Source organism: Labrus mixtus, chromosome 9 (genome assembly GCF_963584025.1).
Source record: "Labrus mixtus chromosome 9, fLabMix1.1, whole genome shotgun sequence".
NCBI lineage: Eukaryota > Metazoa > Chordata > Actinopteri > Labriformes > Labridae > Labrus > Labrus mixtus.
Window position 1 is genome coordinate 8,880,137 of NC_083620.1, and position 23,268 is coordinate 8,903,404.

A 23,268-nucleotide genomic window follows, 5' to 3' on the forward strand; every position below is an offset into this window, starting at 1 on the left:
GAATATATCTGAGTGAAAGATGGAGTGACAGGAATAAAAACCTTCCCCAGTAGACGTGCTAACATGTGGATCTACACCTAAAATATTCCTGTCTTCTTTTACATACACACATCCGTCACACTCACTCAAAACAAACGTTCGGCCTGTGACATTAAATCCTGCTTCTCCTGACAGGTGTCACTGATTTGCCCTGATTTAACGTTGACACAAAACATTGTCACATCCAATGTTGAAACGTCTCTCCTGGTGAATCTCGCTCTTCCTCTGGTTTGTACTCGTATGTCTGTGTGTGTCTGATTTCCTATTCAGTCTGTGAGTGGGGATTATCCGTGTTGGCCTTGTCATGTGTGTGCTGGGTCGAGGCAGACGGCCCCCATGTGCCAAGCGTGGATGTTCTGTGTCATTCCTCTCTGACATGCTGACATTTTCTGCACCAGCGCCGTCTTTGTGCTGCTCTCATCACCGTGACAGCGGACTTACGAGTCGCCAAAAAAGAAAAAAAAAATCCCACAGCAGTATCAATTTGCTCGGCGAGCTCACGGTGTTAGGGGGATAAGACGTACTCGAGGCGTACACACACTCGGGTCCATGCAGACTTCCTGACACATGCAGTGGAGTGTAAACGACGGAACAGAAAACACACACATACACCCTGCTGGAAAGGGTAGGAGACCCCGACGTCTGCTGGTGTGATAAAACCCTCAGATGAAAACGATTGAAAATGACTGAGAGTGACTCCGCTGCAGACTGGCCTGTTATTTACATCCACATGATTAGATTATCCCGTCAAAGAGAGGGATTGATTTCACCCCTGTAAATATTACAACATGGCAGCTGTGAGGATGCATTGACATGCACCAAGCATTTCTCATTATCTTTTTCAATATTGATCAGACATCAAAGGAGCGTCCAACAAGCGTGCAGCCGAGACTTCATCCTCTGTCTATCACGTGCTGCAGGCGGGACATGATGCATTATTAATCTCCTCTTGACACATGAGCTGTTGTTATCATTAATAGTTAAGAAGGCCTCATGACTAACTGCAAATGAATCAATGCTCAAACCTCACTTATTAATATTCATTGAACATAACATATGCTCTTCTGTATAATGATACATATATGGTTTATATGCATTTAAAGGCAGCACATCTCCTCTTCAGACTGAGAGCGTTAGCATCAATACATAATGCATTCTTACTTACAGTTGCTGATCATGCTTCTTCATTTACTTCTGTGTTTTTGTTTTGTGTGCATCCTTCTGCAAGAGTAAGCTTCACAACTTCAGTGCTGTCTTCACTTCACTCGTGTGTTTACAGTCATAATTGGATTATAAAAAAAAGATCCTCAGGCTTTTAACTATATGTTCTTCATGTTGCTCTTTACTTGTGTTATTATAACATAACATACAAATACAATAATGCAGCTATCTCTAAGTTGACTTTAAGAGTTTTATTTCTAGAAAAGCTTTCGGCCCTCTGGGGCCCCCTACTGTCCTGGGGGTCCCAAAGCAGTTGCAAGCTTTGTCTGTTGACAAAAAAGAGAATAAGAGAAGATCTTATATCAGGATTTATAATTACAAATGATGTAATTGGGGCGCTGGTAGCCTAGTGGTTAGTACACGCGCCCCATGTACGGAGGCTTTAGTCCTTCAAGCAGTCAGCCCGGATATGAATCCGGCCTGTGGCTCCTTTCCCACATGTCATTCCTCTCTCTCTCTCGCTCCCTCTCTCGCTCTCTCTCTCTCTCTCTCTTTTGACTCTATCCGCTGTCCTGTGTCTAAAATAAAGGTGGTGCTGGATGTTGGACACTTACGCATGAACACACCTCTTATAGAAATACAAAAAAATCATCCCACCTTGATGCATGCTATAGTTTGCTTAAGCCAGGTATACACTGGGCAGGCCTTCAAGGGGCGGGGCTTGTCAGGGCTGTCAGAGAGAGTCAGTGGTTCTGGGTGGAGTGGTGTGAACAGCAGTGACAGCAGTGTCAGCACTGCTCGGGGCTTGTTGGAGGCTCTTCGGCCGATTCAACATGTAACATCAACGACGACCAGTCAGGGAGAGTAATCTGATTCTGAACTATGATTGACTCTTAGCCAGCGAATCAGGGCCTGAGTAGAGAAACAGAAGTGATGAAGTAAAACAAAGGAAAAGACGAGAGCACAGAACTCTCTTCTCATGTAACACCTGCGATCATCTTCTGCCTGTGGCCTCGTGTGCAGTGCTGATGTTCAGTACTACATACTACTCTCCCTCTCGTGATAATGCTTCAGTAAATATAGGCACGACTCCTTCGGGGTTCCTTTATATTTGGCTTATTCTGAAATAGTCAACTGACGCTTGTCATTTATATTCTTTTGATTGTACTCTAACGGTGTTATATGATGCACATTACAGTGATTATTGCTCTTAATGGGCAATTAGCACCTTCCTTTATCCAACAGATAAATGCCTGATCTGACATTATCTCCGTCTGTAGTAACTAAGTGGCACAGGCCCTGTGGCTCGGCTACAGCTGCGGCTGCTTCCAGAACAGCTGACAGCATCTATTCTGCAGTTAATGCGGCGTACTGAGAAGCTGCAGTTAAGATAATGTAAGGGTTGTAAAAGTGCTAAAGCTAATTAGCTTGTAGGAACAGGTTGAGACAGAGGACAGACAGGCAGAACGATGGAGGAGACTTTTAAGATATTGAGTAGACTAATGAGCTGTGGGCAGGCTGAAAAAACCTCTGAAGGTTAAGAGGGCCGTGTAACCCGGTGCCAAGAATCAGAGGAGGAGAGGATAGAACATGTGCATCTTCTGCACAATTATTGATTAGCCTCAGATACACGGTGTCAAGGAGAGAGATCAAGACCCGCTGGACTATTAATCCTTAAAGTGCTCCGCCACACTTTGCAACTCAGTCCTCAAGCCTGGATCGCTTTAAAGTGTTCTGCAGGAAATTTGAGTGGTTAATAATAATGCATCATGTGAAGCTCTCTGTGAGCCAATTTTACATTATAGAACACAATACAATACTTTATTGTCCCCCAGGGGGAATGTGTTGTCACAGCCTTGCACAGCTGGAACACAGGTATGCATGTATGATAACATGGGAAGAGACAGACAGAGATAATGTCAAATCAGGCATTACACCTCTTTGCCGTGTCCTCTTTAAACCTGGAGGTTTAAAGATTGACCAAAGTTAGGTTGAGACAGTATTTCTAATGTCGTGACCGCCACTGTTCGGCTTCACATTGTCTCTGCAGAAACCAAATGTTGAGGTCACAGAGACGACGTCCATGTTTTATTCAGTCTATTGGTGCCGGACACATCGGAAAAACTTGTAACAGTTACATTTCAATGATCTTCTTTGTTACATCAACATGGTTTGTTGTTGTTGTTACAACGTTCAGTCTTTCTGAATTAAAATCACCTGAACCGTCAATGTCAAGTGAGTGGGTATTTAAAGATAATGAGCGTAATTGCAACTCTGTTTTGGTGGAATCTATAGCTATTGGGTACATCATTAATCAACTTCATCTTACTGCTCAAAATAAGAAGAAAGACAAGCAGAGAAACCAGCTTACCAAACCAAGTCCAAAACCCAAACCCTGTCGGTTTCAGAGGCGATTCTAGAGTCTGTTGGGGCCCCTGGCAAGACGTATTTTAGGGGCCCTACAACCCGCATTCATCACCATCATGTCCGCCATTGTCCCTCTGCTTCCTCTGTCTTCCTGTTTTCTCTCCTATAGATGGATAACTCCTCACATTTTCCTTTGTTGACTTTCATGGAAAAAATATGGTTTTCACAGCAATATGCATGCAACACTTAGCAAGGCAACAAGAGTGAGTGCTGTCAAATTGGCCCCCCTTAGGGAGGTTTCCTACTGACATTGCAAAATTTGCACATTTTGGCAGCTGCTGTGGTTTGCGAGCACTCAGGGGCCCCTGACTGGTCTGGAGCCCCAAGTGGTGGCCTGCCTTGCCTGTTGAAAAGCCGGGTTTCTGTCGGTGCTACATTAGTCATTTTGGTGTGTCGGGTCTGACCTCCATGTTTAAATTATTCATTTAAACAGAGTGTATCCGTGTCATTTGAGTAGATGTTAAGCATGCAAGCTGAAGACTTTTACAGGCTTAATTTCTTCTTGTCTCCAATGGTAATCAACCTCCTCGTAAAGTGGAGCAGCGGCATGGGAAGTGGCACAGTGGAAAATGTGACCCCTGATCTAACAAGAGAAGGCATTTTAATCACAGATCACTTAAAAGCAGGAAGGGAAAAGGGCCCTCTTTTTGATGCCGGGTTTAATCACCTTTCACGCACAGCGGCTGTGCTTCGAATAGCAGGGCGAGTACAGTCTGACTTCCACGTCCCACTGGCCTTCACTGAACGACCCGGCTTGGGATCTGCTGCCAAGGATCAGACAAGTGGAAGCAGGCAGGAAGGAAGTGATAAATTACTCATTTGGGAGTGAAGTAGAAACGACGGCGAGGACACAGTGAGCTCTGACAGTGCGTCATTGTGCAGGAGGTGTTCAAACTCAACTGTAGCCTTAATAACAAATATTTCAAGAAGAGAAATGAGCAATGGTCTTCTTATAATCTTGCACGTACAACATGAAGTTCTGTTTTATTTTGTATTTATAGAGTTGCTGTTGTTGGTCTCTGTCTGTGATTTTTGTGGATCGTCTTCAGGTTTTGTGACCTTTATCGTGTCTGATGGAGACTCACTTAAGTTGTTATGTGTTACAAGGACACATCGGACATTTAGCTGCAGGAGTTAGGGACCGAACCCCTGACCTTCCAGCTGAGAGATGACCAGCTGAGCCACAGCCGCCCCTATAAAGAAAACCAAGTTGAGGCCATTTTTCCAGACAAATCCTGATCTAGCCAGCTACCTAAGTATTTAAACTGTTAATGGAAATGTTTTTGTCTCATCGATTAGAATTGTCCTTTATTTGGATGGATTTTTCATTTCATAGCGAGGATCGTTACATCCCTATTCATTCACTGTGTTCTGTTGACGAGGACCTTGAACTCATCACGGCACTTTAGTCATGCCACCCACGATAAACATGTTCTTTCTTAACATATCTGTGTAATAAGAATAACAAATACACGGCGACATTTTACCAGCAAGGTCATCCGACAGCAGGAGGAGAGGGTGGCATGAAGGGCGAATGGAGGAATGCAGCGGCATGAACAAATGGCATAGATGACAGACACTTAATAAGAGGCTGGATTTGAGAAATGGCGGCGGGCAAGCGACACGAATAAATGAGAGTGAATGAGAGGAATAAATGATGGGAGGGATAGAGCTGTTCTCTGCTATTGGCCGGCCAATCGCAGTGTCTCCTCAGTCTGTGCAGCGTTTCAGGGGTGGAAGGCAGCGAGGGTGTCACACGGGAGGATAGAGAGCTCGGGGACACACACCTAAACGCACACACACACCAACATACACAGAGTTACACACACCTACATTTTTCCCTAGAAAAAGAGACAGGTGTAGTAACAGCAAGAGGCCAAATCAACACACACACACACACACACACACACACACACAAACACACACACACACACACACACCTAGGTGTAGAAAACAGGTGCAGACAGCATGTGTATTGTTGCTCCAATAATTTCTTACGTTTTGTCCTCACTAGCTTTAACATAAACACTCACACACACACACACACACACACACACACACACACACACACGCACGCACACACACACACACACACACACACACACACACACACACACACACACTCACACTCTGCCCTACCTGTACCCTCCTGGGTCTCTGGCCCAATAAGAACAGTACCAGTGAGCGATAGAGGTCCACTGGTGGCAGAATACCTGGGAGGAAAGAGCCGTGACTTATGCTCACACCAACTTTTTTCATTTGAGCTTTTTGAGTTCATTTTTAGGGAAAACAAAAAAACATGTGTCTGACTGTTCTCAAAATTCACACAGTTTTTTTGTTTAATATACCAAAGTCTGAAGAGGAGCATGTTGGCTCGAAGCATCACTTGTTAATAAATCCTTTAACGGGAGCTCCTTAGTGTGCAGATCTTCAGCGCTTCTTTTTATCTATTCGTTTGTGGATTCAGCACCCACTTAGGGATGTGCATGCCTTTTTTTGATTTTTCATTTAGAATATCCCAAAGGGAACATAGTATTGAACTAGCATATGAAGCAACTTGTGTTGCTGTAGAACTGTTGTTGTTTAGAGGGGTACAACTCGAACTGTTCAGAATATTATATATCATATGTCATGTGGCTCTGAAGGAGTATCTTAAAGGTCACGTATGATGTACAATCCACTTCATCATGTTCCTCTAACACTAATATATGTCTCTAGTCCGTCTACAAACCCCCCAATGATGAGAAAAGTCCATCCTCTCTGTCTTTTACCTGCTCCACTTTTCAGAAAATGTGTGCTCAAACAGGCCGTTTGGAGATTTTCACTTCATGACATCACAAAGGGCAGTGACCCCTCCCCCAGGTGGGTGACACTCCCACAGCTACGTGTTTGTTCTGCCCTCTGAGTCTGCCTTCTCACCGTAAACAATAGGACATGGAGAGAGAAAGCCCGAGACACCCAAGTCCTTCCAGAGAGGGGGCGTGGTCAGACGCAGCTCATTTACATATTTAAAGGTACAGACACAGAAACAGCCTGTTCTGATCAGGGCTGAAATAGAGGGGTTTATAGGCATGATCAAATACAGGATCAGAGTGGATTTAGAAACTTTACACACATGTTTTGGGGAGCTCTGAGACTTATTTACACTGGTTGAAGAGGAGGAGAATATGACCTTTACGGAAAACCAGAAAATAATCCAGAGGGCATTGTCAGAATTATATTTTTAGGCTTGATATTTTTTTAATCAGACGGCCTGTGTTACAAACTAGCAGGTTGGATCATGCATATATTCACAAGATTATCGAACCAATTTTGGGCCCTGCTCCCCGCTTCTGACAATCTTAAGCAAAGTCAAGAAAACTCAACAACAACACAATAGTCTGTTAGATTCTTCTGAAGCTGATGAAAAGATCATTTGAGTCCAACATCTTGTATGTCATTGTACTCCGACAGGAATTTTAAAAGCTTTTTTTTTTTTAACAGCATCACAACATGTGAGGCAGAAGTCTTCTTGTAACTGTGCCATCAGGGCGTCTCACATCCATCATCCACCTGTCTCGCTGTTTCATCTCACTGCCATGATTGCTGTGTCTTCTGTGTTCATAGTTCTCCCAGGAGTAAGTACTGAATAATGTTCTGCGAGTCCCTTCCAGTGACGTCCCACAGGAAGAATATTTTCTCTGAGGCTATTCTGAGACACTCTCGACACGCCTGGCGTCACTGTACCCGCTCTCCTGTCTCTCTTCTCCTCCGTCTTCCGTTTTAAAGTCTTGTCTTCCCGCCTGAAGGTAAACACTGCCAGCAGCGGTAGTAGAAGTGTCACCTGAGGACATTGTCTGTATCTGTATCAAAACCGCTCTACAGTGAGCTCATCCATCCTGCACTCTCCCATCACCATCAGACTAATGCTCTCATTAGCACAGACTTCACTGTAAAAGAACGGTCCCCGCCTCATGGACACTGTGGCTGCATAAGCTTTTAAAAAGAGGGGTGATGTAACTGATAGCAATTTACATGTAAAATACACCAGAGATATGGGGGCTGTGTTGAGGCAGCATCAACATTTTGATCTTGTTTCCCTTGCAAATTCCCCCAATAGAGCGTAAACAAGATTATCATACGTTTTGTGTGTTGGCCAGTGGGGACAGGATGCCTCTACAGTTCTGGGATGACTCCATGAAAGTGTTGTAAAGTGCTTTCTGCTAACGCCATTTTCTGTCGCATTCACAAGAAGAAAAAACATTCATCTTTGCTCTTAGCTTGGCACACGGATAGTTTTTGAGTCCTGGATGCACTAGACAAAGCCTGACGTCTTGATGTTGGCCTTGGTCCAGGAGCTGTAGCCATTGTGCGCTTGGAGCCGAGCCTGCAACACTCAGTGGTGATGATGATGAACAGCTGGACCCGTCACCCAGAGCCGCCGCCGCCGCCTCCGGCATGCGATGACATGATCGATAGCTTAACGGCAGAATTTGAGCTTGTGTTTGGGCAGTGCTGCGCTACATAATGTTGATAATTATTTCATCACGGAGATCTAGAGCTGGGACTTTTCCAGGAGGCTCTGTGGAGGGCAATGAATGGATAATGAGAATATTAGAGCTCTCACATAAGGGATCCTTATCAAATGAATTAGTTCATCATTAAACACACTAATCCTAGGACCATGGCAATACTCTGGTTGAGGTTTTTCATTACCTTATCATGCTGCTAATAAAGAACCTTTGGCACCGTTTGATTCGTCTTCCTGCTCAGCCGATGAAATCATTCAGCCACCTCAACAAGACAGAGCAGGGGTGCTGGTTTAGCTCAGTCTGTAAGGTAGACGCCCCATATTAGTGATGGGACAAGCAGTTCTTTTCAGTGTACTGAATCAGTAGAATCAGTTCAGTAAAGTGATTCGTTCAAAAGATTTGTTCACCGAATCATTCAGTACTTCTCTGCAGCTCTGTCTGTGAATCAGAATTTAATAAGCTGAAACACGGCCGAACGTTTAGTTCTGCTCGCGATCGTACTGAGAACAGCCGGTGGTGAATAATAAACCAATGAGCTGAGAATTTAGTTGGATAAAGTTACAGTTTGCAAACTGAAAGCTGCTAAAACAATCACATTTATTTTCCCCGACCGTTCTGTTCAGTACGTTCACTGAATGAGAGATCCGCCCCTCCTCTCAGTTCGTTCAGTGAACGTGATTCATGTCGGAGCTCTCGTTCAGTTCGTTCAGTGATTCACGTCGGGGCTCTCGTTCAGTTCGTTCAGTGAGCCCCGCCTCCGAGTCACTCACTTCCTCTCAGTACGTTCAGTGAACGAAACACTGACTGAACGTGAACGAGCGAGACTGCGAGTCACCAGCCTCAGTCACACACACACACACACACACACACACACACACACACACACACACACACACACACTGTACTGACTGAGGAGAGGAGGGAGGACGGGCTTTGAGTGACTCTTACGGTCTAGAGAGAGAGACACGAGACGGGAGAGAGGAGAGCACAACTGAAGTTGAGAAATGAACGACTCTTTTCAGTAAGTGATTCAGTTCAGTTTGTTCACCCAGATGATTCATTCGTTTTGAACTACACATCACTACCCCATATACAGATACCAAATCCAAGATCCATTGGCTAGAGGTTCAGCTCTGGCCTTGGCCCCTTTGGTTGGTCTCCCCCAGCTCTCTTCTCCCATCATTTCCTGTCCGTCTTCAGCTTTTCTATCAATATTGGAAAAAATGTCTCTGACAATCTTAAAGGGAACTCTGCATATTAATACCTTGTGACCATATTGGATTAACACTGGTATCTTTTACATTTATTTTCCACATTTTGAGAACATTTGACAACATAAATTCATGCTGAGGCGGCCATCGTTGTATACACAGCAATGCACTCTGCGTAGTGAAGTCAAGTGGCTGCATCGTTCTTTTCCTCATACCCTGTCCCTCTGTGAGCATCATCAGTTAAAATAGCGATATGTAAGAAAATGGGTACTGCAGTCCAACTTCAAAACTGAGAGAGGGGAGGGGGGCTGTCTCCACCTGCCCCCTCCTCTCTAGAGTCGCTCCTCACTCAAGCTGCCATGTGGTGGACACTGAAGCTTCAGTGTTTAGCCAGCTCGGCATCGGTCGACAGAGAGAACGAGGGGTTAAATACCTGGTAATAGCAATGTGTCCTGTCTGATCATTACTTAATAGCTGTAAACACTTGTGCTGTCAATCCCTCTCCATTGATGTTTTGTTAGTGTCAGAATTGTATCACGGACGTGTCTCAGCATGTCTGTGTGTTTGTGTGTGGATGTGTGTGTTACTGGGTAGAGGCAGACATGCATGGGAGGAGAAATCGAGGGCAGACTGACTTTTTATGCAACCCTTGGAAGGATAAAATCATAAAAATCTAAATCCCATGACATTTTTAAAAAGTGTTTTTTAAAAAGTTTGCACCGCTGAAGTTCATTTTAGAGTCATATTGTCCTGGAAAAAAACATTTCTGGTACACTATTTAAAGCCATAACTCAGGGACAGATGGTTGAGTATCATTTCTCACATTTGGTTTGAAACTGAATTGGTGTTTGTAATTTTGGGTGCCCGCCTTCAAAGTGTAACTGCGTATGGACCTTCCTTGCTGCAGGATGAAAGATGTCGTTTGAGGGTTACCTTACATTTTAAACACTCTGTTCATGATCTGTTCGGTCTGTAGCAGAATATATAATGTTCAAAACCGATAAAGATTTGCCCATTGAAACACTGTTTGCAAAATATTCAGAATTCTTACACTAAAATATCCAAATTTAATTTAAAATAGTCTAAACCTATATTATATATATTTGATGTTGAGTTCTTACATCACCTCAAATATTTCCAAAAGTTTGACGGGACGTGTCTTCTCACGGCAGCCACCATGACAGACACAACATGTTTATGGTTGCCGTGGTAACACCGGATGTTACATCAAGGCCGCTGCATAAGGAAGTGTGAGCTGCTACTGAAAGCTGCAGTACTGTCGCTGTATGTGCTGCTGTGATAAAAAAACGTCATGTAGATTATACTCGAATACATTAGCTTGTCTGTAAACGTATTCTCTTCCTCAGGTCGATTTCGCCAGGGTCGTCTTGACTACGGTCAACGTGGAGGTCGTTTTCAGCAGGGGTGTTGGGGGGGTTAGTAGCACTCTCATGATTCCCTGCCAGCCCCGACGACATCTTTTGTTATTGTTTCGCCTGAGAGCCCCCTGGTGGTGGAATTGAATGATTGTCTAAACAGGTCTGACTTTAACCCGACTCAGTGTTCGCAGCTCTTTCCTTGTTATTCATGCAACAAAGACATTTAGACGACGTTGTTTATTTCCAAAGAAAGAGAAAATGGCCTCGGATCAAACACACTCTGTAGATCATAACTCACGGCTGCTCATACATTTGTTCTGCCTTGTTGACCTTAGATCTAATAAACCCCATCCCTGGTCAAAGGCGGTGTCATGGAGGTGATCGTCTCCGTTTCGTGGTGCAGCCGAGCTGTGCAGAGAACGTCCTCAGGGGCATTAATGGGGGTCATAAACTCTGATACGGATATTTGAACACATTGAACTCTAACTGGCCTTGTTCAGACAAGGACACATGCTCTCCCCTGAGGCCATTTCCATGAACAGAATTGGAAAATAGAAACTATTGATCCCTCTCAGTGTTTAATGTGATTGCCTCTGCTGTGTTTTGTTAATGTTGAACAGGTTTTCCTGCACTTGGCTTCTTCCTCAGCCGTCCTTATTTAAAAGAGGAAACCATTGCCATTTTCTCTATTTACTTTTGTGTGAGTCAAACAGAAAGACTTCTTTCTATGTGGTTGTATTTTGCGGGGCGAAGGGAGGAAGTTATCTGGATCAGACGAGGAGAATAATGACACATAATCTAAATGTAATCCGGCAACAATGTGCTAAATAATGAGGGCGAAGATGTGTAATCCAGGCTTAGACTTACTAAAAATGGCCTAAATCCAGTCATTGTATGCAGTGGACTTTTCCGTGGTGACAGACAACAATAATGTGGCCTTATAGTATTATAATCTACACAGAAATATCTAACAGGGAGAGGGACTGCAGAGAAGGATTTAAAGAGTAAGTAGTGGCTTTGACAAGATATTTAAATCCTAACATTTCTTATATTTCATAATGGAATCATCTCACAATGAACTCTCTGTAGGGAAAGTGTATTATTCTGGTACAAAAACATCCATACTGCATCCCGTCTATTTTCATGTCACTGCTGTGAAGCTCGATTATTCCTGTTCGTCACTGTCTGCGTAGCCCGAGAAAATTGTTTCTGAGCCGACGTTACCATCAAGTAGCCAACTGATTAAATTGAGGTGTTTGTGTCTGCCGCTGCTTTCCATGCCAGTTTTGTTATTGATAGCTTGACGCTTGCACAGCTAGTGCTTTGGCCCCGCTTCAAGTCTAGGCTGGAGTAATTGACACGTCGCCCGCTGGGGTTTGTGATTAACTTTATTGACATATAGGGAGAGGTGGGTGTATGGTATCGCAGACAGTTGGCAGAGCTAACGGGCATTTCGAGCTGCAGAGACAGAACAGCATTGATGTTTTCAGCGCTCAGAGTGCTGCTGTCCAGTAAAATGCCTGAAGAGAGGAGATTTAGGAGCACAAGCTGCTGCCGGTTGGGTTTCTCTGTACCAGACTCATCTCATTTAACCCACTTTATGACGCTGCTTACTGTGACACACACGCTCAATTGAAGGAGAAAAGTAAGCCTGGAAAACAAGTGAAGGAGTGTGCATGACCAATACACCTTTTCTCCTTCCTTTTAGGGACACTCCAACACCTCCTCATATCAAGATCAGTTTCACAGTTTCAGTTTCACATTTATAGCATGAATGTTCTACTTTTTGATCCAGTTGATGTCGCCCTTGAGCGCCAGAATTAAACCAAAACAAGCTGCTGTTTGGCCACACCTCCTCCGTACTGAAGCCTCCGCTCTCCTCCAGAGACACACCTCCAACTCCTCTCCCCTCATGTTAAGACGAAGGAGTTATGAATTAGAATGCACCTGCTGCATTTATGTGTAAAATGTCGCTCATTCTTCCTTTAACCTCTGAATAGTAGTAAGTAAAACACGTCAAAGGAGGTAGTTTGGACTTAAAGTTGTAATCTCAAAGGTTTTCAGGTCTGTTTATTCTCTCTTTTGCAAAATGAGCGAACACAATATCAAACAAATGGAAACCCCTGCATGAAAGGTCATCTCTAGCAGTATGAAATGGGTGTAAGGTGAAGGTGGTGTCCATTATCCAAAGGTTTATAAGTAAACGTGTGTGATGTGCTGAACTGTGACTTGATGGTTATATGGTTGAATAAGGGGATTCAAACCAACCTCCTTGATATGAGGCGACAGCGCTAACCACTATATAATATAGTTTGCTAAAAAGAGAGTGAAGTCAAACTCTCTCTGGTTTTGTTGTTCTCTACTCTGTGTTCAAATGAACGGGAGGGTGCTTCCTTCCAGCTGTTTTTTTCAGCTCAAGAGGCTCAGACATGTTTTTTTTTTAGCTAACTCTAACCATTAGCCCTGCCACAAAGTGGCGGAAGAGCGACAGCCCCGCCCACTCAGGGAAGCTTTGTCTGGAGGCATTGTAGAGGAGCTTCATCAAGAGTGTAACTGAAGGAGAACCAAAATGCTTCTCAAAACAAAGAAATTACTTTCTATGCCTAGCAGAGTCATGTTGTCTGCTCCTGTCTCTGCCTCACAGAACCCTGTTAGTGAAACAGGACAGGAGAGGCCGGGGAAGTGTGGAGACAGAACCGGAGGGGGGAGCAGAGGGATGAAGGAGGAGTGTTTGACACGAACATTGTTTTGATTGTGAGAATCTGCTCTGAATGTTGCATATTAAACTTTTAAAATAAAGAGCAAATACAAAGAAAATAATGAAGTCAAACGTTCAAAAATGTCAGATCTTAAATCATCACGTATCATCATTAGTGCCACCAAAGAGATTCTGAGAGCTTTGACCATACTTCTAAGAATCCTGCTTTCTTACCTGTCAAACACATCACTCTCTGTGAGTCATTGCAGTGGGAATGTAAACAAAGGCTGTTTGATATCACTTACTGTCTGACACATAACCGGTGGCAGTATTAACAGGCATTAAAAAAAACTATAAGGAAAAATAATAATCTTCTCACTCACACTCTTCTTTGCTTTGAAAGGTCAAATGGAGACTTTAAAGTTAGTAAGAATCTGTTTCATAACCAGCACAGGAACCCAACACTTAACATACAGAACTTCCCCTATTTGACATAAAATGGTTCTGAGACTGTTTAAAGGTCCAATCAGTAAGATGTGTAGAGACTGAAATGATAAAGTGACCTTACTATATGATCAGACATTAATGAAACATGATATGTTGAAGTGCTGGCTTCTCTGACAACAATGCAGCAGCCAGTATGTCCTCCTTCTAACTTTAGATTCTGGTCCTGAATGCTCTGGATTTGTTTGGACCAGAGAAGGTAGGCGGTTTTAAGACACCCCCACACGGCCGTTTTGGACGCCCCTCGGTTTGTCAGATATGAGAGCAGTTATCAGGTCAAACCAACAGGTGTTGCAGCGATGGAAGCGGGCAAGAGAACTGGTTCAGATAGAAGTGATTGTACCCGACCTAAAAAGCCTCTGCATGTTTCTAATAAGCTCCACGAGCAGAAACGTGCTCAAACTAGGATCAATATTGGAGATGCTTTTGAAAAATGGAGAGAGGTTAGAACACAGAAAGGTTTACAGACCGATGCAGAGCTGACTAAACACTGACGCTTCAGAGTCCACCACATGGTGACCTGTGTGAGCATCGACTCTATAAGAAGGGGGCGGGGGGAGACAGCTCTCTCTAATGCTTTGAATTTAGACTGCAGTACCCATTTTAAACACTAGGTGTCAGAATGACATATTTCTCCTTTAAGTTAAGCTCCACTGGTCTCAGTTCCCAGGTAGTCCAACATTTTAGAAGTGCAACACAAAGCCTACAGAGTAAACCTTCCAGAAGAACAATGGTAGATTCAAATATTAAGATGTTAATAACACCACTCAGTGCACAATGTCCTGAACTACGCTGGTCTCCAATATTTCACGTCTCATTACTGTTCACACTTTTATTGCTAAGAATATACAACTTCATATGCATTAGAGGAATCATGCAACTTTACTGTTTCAAGTCATAAAGAATTTCTAGCAGCACTTCTTCGCCCACCTATTGCTTCCTCGACGTGAGCGTTTGACTGGCAGGTACGGCCCCTCCCACCCTTCACTCTGACACAACTCTCACAAACACTCGGAGGGTGGGTGTGGGGGTCGGTTACGAGACAGTGGGATGTCATTAACTCTGAGAGTGGAGCCTTTAATGTAATTAACATTGAGGAGACGGGGGTCGGCAACCGCATGGTCGAGAAAATTATCTCACACCCCCGTTGCAACGTTCATACGCACAAACACAGTCCCTCCCCCGCTGTACACCCCTGTTGAGAAAGTGTGTCTTTAATTAAAATTCCCCCACCACACACAGACACACACACTCCACTGCAGGTTTCATGTGCTCCAGTAGGAACACGCAGGCTTGATTAGTATTAATCCTTATCTCCGGAATGGACAGCTTCTCAATTGTGTTTTTTCTCCTCGGCTGGCTAATTTCATGAAGAGCATAATTACAGCGTTTTCAATTTCGCCCCTCTCCAGAGTTATGAGGCCGACAGTCTATCTCTGCACTGCAGCTGAGAGGGTTGTGAGTGAGGGTGTATTTGTGTATCCCTCGGAGATGTGCGTTTTTTTTTTTTTTTTTGACTCTAACGATAGGGAGAGGTAAGAGGTTACACAGGTGAGTAATACAGGAGATAATTTCCTGCCACATTCAAATTGAAATCGCGACAACAGTGTAAATTACACACTGGGCCTACAGTTGAGCATGGCATGTTTGGAATATGCATTAAAAATAAGGATAGCAATTGTAACGTAGAGAAGATAGTGACACATAAATACCATATTACTTATGTTTCCGCTCCAGAGCAGACGGAGGGGCTGCATCACAAGGATTAACTCTGGAGTCTTTTATGTGCCCCTGGCAGCTGTCTCCAAACTTTTGGCACATATTTATGATTAATCTTGAATGATATGCAGCCAAAGGGGGAAATAAGTGCCTAAAAGATATCAATTCTACGTCCAATTTGAGAGCACATACATCCCTGAAAGTTCAACGAAACAGACCCGAGCTTCTCACTCACTGTAGACGGTGATGACTCAGAGAGACATTAACAGAGCATAGACTTGATTTCTACTTCATGTATGTGTAAAATGTTGCACATTAGTTCTTTAAAGGCAGGTTTGGTAATTTCCCCCAGACCCACTTCTTAAGATTTTGGTTGAAATTGACTTTAGCTCCTGACAGAAATGAATAACTCATGTTCTCTGAAAAAGAAACAAAGAAAATCCATCATCTGTAGCAGTTGTAAGTCTGTAAAAACTTTGACCAATGTCTGCCACAAGGTACCAATCTGATGAACCAATCAGACGCCTCCTTGACTCCCTGCTAGTTCTCTACCCCTTAGCGTGCACGAGCCCACACTCAAAGCATGAGTTGAGGTCCGTTTCTGCACCAATGGCATTTGTGCATGTAAGTGAGGGACGTGGCTTTTGAGGGAGCACAGAGGGGAGGGGGGGTGCAGACGGAGCACTGAGGGAATACTACTTTCAAAATCTTGCTAGTTTTTTTAAATGACCAACCCTGCCTTTAAGTTTCTTAAAATGACATGTAATGATCACTTTTGCTTTTAATATCTCAAAATAAGATGTTTATGTGGGCTTGTCTGGTAAATGTGTTTTATAAAAACTTTGACTAGGAATTAGTGTAATACATTTGCTAAGATTTGAGTTTTTGCAGTGACAGGGACTCAGATGAATGTTTATATATCTACTATTAATCGTGACATAAAATATATTAAAGAAACTGTGGGTGCAAATGTTTCAGTGGCAGTGAACTGAAGCCTGGACCACAGCATGCTCAGTAACAGTGATACCCAGTAATCTCATTTACTCGCTGTCTATGCAGCGAGTGTTCCAACTGTAGGAGGATGAAAGGCATGTCAGCTCTGATTAAAGCTGCAGAACTGGCACACGTTGAGTAAATGCAAGCGTGTGTTTTCATGCCTCTGCTTTGGTCACTCTCCAGCAGGGAGATCGGAACTGCCCTAAGGCGGTGGCCATGTTCCCATCCTTCTCAGCTCCGCCTTTCATCTCCCCTCACATCTCTCTCTTCCTCCTCTTCCTCTCAGCGGTGCGACTGTTTCCCACCTGATATCTCCCCTTTCTATGCTTCTCACTCAAACGCTCGGTAAACAGCTGCCGCTCATATCTCTGCTGGTATATGTGAGAGGAGAGCGCCTTTTCAGCAAAATCTGCTCGTGTGTGTATGTATGCCGATGTGCAGGCGGCTCATCAGCGATGCTCTGTCAGCTTTGATAATAAGTTGGGGCCCCGAGGCGCTGGGGCCCCTGATACTTTGTCACACTCCTCCAGCTCTGCAAACACAAACCGGCGTTGCCAGTAAAGCGCCTCTGCCTTGGCTGATAATGAGCTCTGTGTCCTCAAAGATAGTCCACCGTGGCCGGGTGCCAGATTCCCTGGAGGTGTTGAGTGCTGCACGACTTCTGACACCAACAGGACAGCAGCTCGGGTCCTGAGCAAACATTCCCACTAATAGACGGTCATTAATTTAGACTTGATTAAATGAAAATGTAATCCTGCCCAAGGGGAAAGTTAGTAATTATAGTGGCAGAGGGTGAGGCAGAGAAAAGAATGAGACTAACAGAGAAGGTCTGAAAAGTCAAGTGAGTTGGTGGAAACATTTTCTAAGTTTGAAAAGCATCAAATTATTGAAATGATTCAGAGCATCCACATAGAGCGCTGAATATCATAAAAACGATTAAAAATGCTAAAGTGATAACCATGCAAACTGACCAATAAAGAATCAGCGCTGCAGCATCCATATCCATCAGTTTGCATCCATTAGCTCTAAAAGGCCCCCCTTCAAGAAGACAGAGCTCCTTCTGACCATAAATCTACCTCTTAAAAGCCTAATGTGACGCGGAGACACATATTTAGCTAACAGTTTAGCACAGTAATTAGCATGTGCGAGCTCTCTGCCTCTGCCAAGTGCCAGCCGCCCAACATCTGTTCCTCTGCTGCCGCCGGGGCCAGCTCTCCCACCCAAGTTCCTCCCTCCCTCTCCCGTCCCGTCATTTCTGCCTCTCAGCGGTTGGCGGAGCACTTATCAGGTCTGGTGTGAAGTGATAGGCGGAGGTTTGAAAAGAAAGAAAGAAAGAAAGAAAGCAACATATCTGTTGCCTCTTCGGAGCAGCTTGAGTGTTCATTTGAGTCTTAAAAGAGGGAGGCCGCCCTCCTGCGGTCACCTTGACCCGTCTCACAGCTCCCCCACAGGCTACAATTAAATCACGGGGAGCATGTCGGGCCACCCAGCCTCAGCTGTGGCTGTGCACCATCAGCAGATCTTCAGCCTTTTTTTTCTCGCCCTGATGGGAAGCTTTTGCACACTCCTGTGTATATTGGATTTATTTCTCGCTCCAGCGGTGATGGATTTCCCATTTGCATGTTTTGTGCGGTGGCGTACATTGAGAGAAGCAGCGCATCAAGACTGCATCTTCTGTCACTCCCCGTCGCACACCGTTTGCTCAGTGCCATTTTTATGATTTTGCTCTCCACAGCAAGCCGAGCCTCTCTGTATTGTGGGGGCCCATTTAACTCTGATAAGTCATTGTTCAGGCAATAGAGAGGAGGGAGGCTGTACAGCATGCACACACTGACAAAACCCCCGCTCTTATTGTATTCCATTTTCTACTCTTTCTTTATCATTTTGCCTTTAGCTCTACTGTGGGCAGTTGTCATTTCAGAGCTCCTGCCCCAACAGGAAGCGAGGGCGAGGGGGGGGTTTGGCCGAGGTGAGGTGGAGGGGATTATGACAGCAGAAGATGAAAGGGGAACGAAAGGTGGAAGGGGGTGTGAAAATAAAGTTGCTCTTATCAGAACTTGCCAGGAGCAATGTACACACAAAGCTGTTTGGGAAACCAATTTAGTCTTTGCTGTTAGTTTAAGTGATATCAGAGCAATTAGCTGTCGCAGGTCAGAGTGTGAGCCGCGCCATGTTAAGTGATTCCCTGAAATCCCGCTGGTGGAAGCACGGGGTCGAGTCGAGTCTACATGAACAAAAAGGAAAATCTCTCTTCCTCGAGTCTACAAATGGAGTGCTTCTTTATACAGCCTGCTAATAAATGTCAGCCGCCTCTTGGCTCTTTTGTTTTGCTCTTGTCAGCTCACTCACTCTGGATTTAAATGGATTTTCTTCCACTATATCTCTCCACAAGGGTGACTTTGAGGCCTCGTAGATTTATTTGAGCCACATGTAACTCAATTGTGCTGTATGTTTTTTTTTTGGAGCTGCAGAGGATGTCTGCACATCTCTGATTGGGAAGGGAGGGAGGGAGGCAAACAACAGGAATGTCCTTGGTGTGTTTTTTTCTGCACAAGAGCAATTACACCGGTGCATTGCTGTGAATATGATCTATTTATAATTCTCCGGAGTGAGTTCCCGCTGCTGTGTAGTATCTGTATCATGGTTTGTATTCAACACAACATACGTAAATATTACCCAAGGTGAGTGATCGGGGGGAAACTGGGCGGGGGCTTATTTATGCCCGTCCAGCTCTCCTGAAGCGTACATGATCTTCTGCATGAACTCTGTCTGCAGCCTCCCTCGGCTAAGAGTCATCCCTACAGGTTATTGATCATTTCCACTTGAAATTGTTAATTTAACATGCAGGGAGAGAGAGAGAGAGAGATAGAGAGAGAGAGGGAGAGATGGTTGTGGAATGGTTGTGTATTTTTGTGAAGTTTTTATTTGCAGTGTCTGCATGTTATTTTTATGAAGGTGTGGGTAACACTTTGTAATAGAAAAAGGACGTAGTTATACTCACATCATGTAGGTGCAGGGCAGTGCAAAATCAGAAGACTGTGGAATGGAAAACCTGCACACTTGCTCAAATGCCACAAAAAGTTTTATTTCATCACAAGGTTTTAGTTTAATAAACTTTAGTTGATAGTAATTTGACTGTTAACAAACAATGAAATGATAGTTAATAATGTTTGCTAATGATTTGTAATGCTATGTTAACAATGTATTGTTGCACACATTATAACATTTCCTACTCTATATACAGTAAAGTGTTGTTAATGATTACCAAATGATTTGTAAACCTTTAAGACATCTAGAAACATTAGATTTGTGCAGCACTGCACGCCCCACCTTTAACGTCCTGTATTTGATACATTTTCATTCTCTGTGTATTCGACATTTGATCATCACTGACCTTCTCCTCTCCCTTTCTCCTCTTCCTCTCCGTAGGGGAGATCTGTGCGTTCAACATCCACGGCCTGGAGGCGCCGTTTGAGGCGGTGGTGCTGAACGGTACGTCTGGTGAGGGTCAGCTGAGGGCGCGCGGCCTGGTGGACTGTGAGCTGCAGAAGGAATACACCTTCATCATTCAGGCGCACGACTGCGGCTCGGGCCCGGGCGGCACAGAGGGCAAAAAATCCCACAAGTGAGTATGACAGACACAAGCCACAACGACAATAACAACAACAGGAGCTTCTGAAGTCTGGCAGAAAACACAACAGGCACAGTGCATTCAAACAAAGACATGCAGAAATCACACCACCATTCCCAGACACAGGGTGGGATTTACAGGTTTGACTTTAAGGCCCTGACTCACTAAGCAGACGGCAAAGTGGCAACGAAGGCCGCCTGTGAGATCGCCTCACATCTCCTCACGTCTTGTCCAAAAAGTTGCACTTGAACACACCTCAAAGACTACAGCCGACAGCCAACCACCACGTACATTCTGCACATGCACGAGAGGAAATTACTCTCCATGCCAGCAGTAGGCGTTGTTATGATACGAGAAGACCATTTTCACACCGCTGTCGCTCACCACTCGTATTATAGGCAGCCTACTAATGGAGAATAATGTCTGCTAAAAAGTTGAAAATGGCGCTGGCGTTGTCAGCCCTTGGTCTTTTAGTGGAAAAATAAAAGAAGAGGCGGAGGAGATAAATAAGGAGAAACCGCACTAATGGAGACTACAGCGGCATGCTCAAGTTTCCTGAACCTGTGTCGAGAGCTGGAGAGAAATGAAACCTCTGAACAGCCAATCAGAGAGATTCCTCTCACCGACCGCCTACTCTGATTCCACATGTCGAATCGGCTGAGAAAAAGCAGACAGGGGCCGAAAAACAAAAACTAGGGTGACGACCGCTCACCAACGGTCCAACTAGGACTGACGGCCGACGATCTCCTTGGTGTGTCAGGACATTTAGGCTTCACATAGAGGGAGTGTTCTGCATTGGCCCTGCTTGCTTTTACAAACTGAAATGAGAGGAAGTGTCTTTATACTTCTGCAATCTTCTCTTCCAAACCTCCCGCTAGTTATGCGTCTCTGTCAGCCATGTCCCACCAGGCGCTGCTTCCTCATCAGGTTCCCAGGGTTTGCACAGAGCTGTAAAAAAAAAGTCTCATTCTACTTTACTCCATTGGACTCAGAATAATAATCCAAAGATCATTTACATCTAAATCATCCGCTGACCTTGGAATAATCAGAGCCCCCGTGAAAAGTCTGAGACACTCTCACCTTATCTGAGCTGTATTTAGTCGTGTCCTTGTGCACTTAATGTTTACGATTCTGTTTGGTTTCTGTTCAAACTGTAACCTGTGTGCTGTCTCAAGGCACTTCATGGTTAAATAAAGATTGAATAAAAAACCCAAACCAGGGCGAGGAAACAGAATGAGTCTGAGAATGAGTTTGAAAAAAGTGATCGTGATTTAAGTAAAGAAACTATTTTTTAATATCTAGAAAAAGTTTGCTAAGTAAGTTTATCCTGTGTTTATAGTAATCATATTTCAGAGCATGAAGTGTCCATATGGATCACTATACCTGAGGGTGGGGACAACTTGGGGGGGGGTGGCAGAAGCTCAGTCTGCAGGGACTTGGATTGGGAATCAGAGGGTTGCCAGTTCAAGTCTCGCTGTGGACCAAATCTGGAAATTGGTCTGGTAGCTGGAGAGGTGCCAGTTCACTTCCTGAGCACTGAATGAATATATTAAAATACAAAGATTAAAACCTTCAGATATCTTCCCTTGGAGTGACCTCATCATGCTTTAAACTCTGTTCACTCCTCCTACCGTCCACTAAGCTACAGTTTCATCCCAGATTGCTTTAAACTCCATCCATTTCAAGCACAGATTCTGCCCCCCCAGCACCCAGCGCCACCTCCCCCCCGAGCAGCAGCACACTCCTTCAGAGTTCTGCTGATAAACACAATTTGTCAAACTTGTTGGCTCTCCTGAAAGCAGCTTCTCTCTGTGAAAAGAAAAGAATGAGAGCACTATCTCTGCCCCGCTGTGAGCCGTACATCTCACTGTACCGTCTCCCTGCTCGACCCCGTCAACCTCCTCCAACACGGGGCCCCAGCTCTGAGATCTATCGTCCTGTCTGGCTTATAGATGTGTACACACACCAACAGCAGTACACACTAAAGGACGGGTTCTCAGCCCTCTGACAGTGACCTGAAATGAGCCCAACATATTAAACCTACTTAAGAGAATTTGACCAGAGTCTGACTTCAGGTTCTGCTGACGTATTTTGAATTGCCCCCCGGGGACAAATAAAGTTTTTTGAATTGAATTGAATTGTATCAGAGCAGAGCACGGAGCAAAGTTGTAAGACACGCCCACCCTCGCAGCTCTTTCAAGGACACACCCACTTACAGACACACAGTAGAGTTGCCTTAACAACCGGTCACAACCCACAGTACCCACAGTACCATGTTCCATTACAATGGAGGCCCGTAACACGACAGATAGTTTTAACAATCCCTCGTTCATAGGACTACGTGCAGCTCCTTCATAAGTTTGATGTGTTTCTGTGACTAAACGACCATAAAGGCCCTGACACACCAAGGAGATCGTCGGCCTTCTGTCCTAGTTGGACCGTCAGTGAGCGGTCGTCGTCCTAGTTTTTGAGGTGTGTCCAGGAAAGCCCCTTGAGCATGCCGCTGTAGTATCCATGCTTTCACCCATTAGTGCGGTTTCTCCTTATTTGTCTCCTCCGCCTCTTCTTTTCTTTTTCCACTAAAAGACCAAGGGCTGACAACGCCAGCGCCATTTTCAACTCTTTATCAGACATTATTCTCCATTAGTAGACTACCTATAATACGAGTGGTGAGCGACAGCGGTGTGAAAATGGTCTTCTCGTATCGTAACAACGGACTACCGCCCCCTGCTGGCATGGAGAGTTATTTCCTCTCACGCATGAGCAGAACGTACGTGATGGTTGGCCGTCGGCTGTAGTCTTTGAGGTGTGTTCTAGTGAAACTTTTGACGTGAGGCGCTATGAGGCGAGACCACAGGCGGCCTTCGTAGCCACTAGTTCTTTGCCGTCTGCTCGGTGTGTCAGGGCCTTAAAATCTTCAACTGAAGCTCTTTTTCTGGTGGACTATAAGCCCTGTATATTTCCATGTTGTTGATCATATTTTATATCATAA

The 23,268-nt window shown here is 44.5% G+C and overlaps 1 protein-coding gene across 1 annotated transcript in view; it reads left to right on the plus strand.

Annotated features, from left to right (window-relative positions):
- The window catches only part of LOC132979782 (calsyntenin-2-like), a 249,083-nt gene that overhangs the window by 130,760 nt on the left and 95,055 nt on the right, over positions 1–23,268 (plus strand). Inside the window, exon 3 of the mRNA XM_061045606.1 lies at positions 20,075–20,270. Coding sequence (XP_060901589.1) covers positions 20,075–20,270 — 196 coding nt within the window. The remainder of the gene's footprint in view (positions 1–20,074; positions 20,271–23,268) is intronic.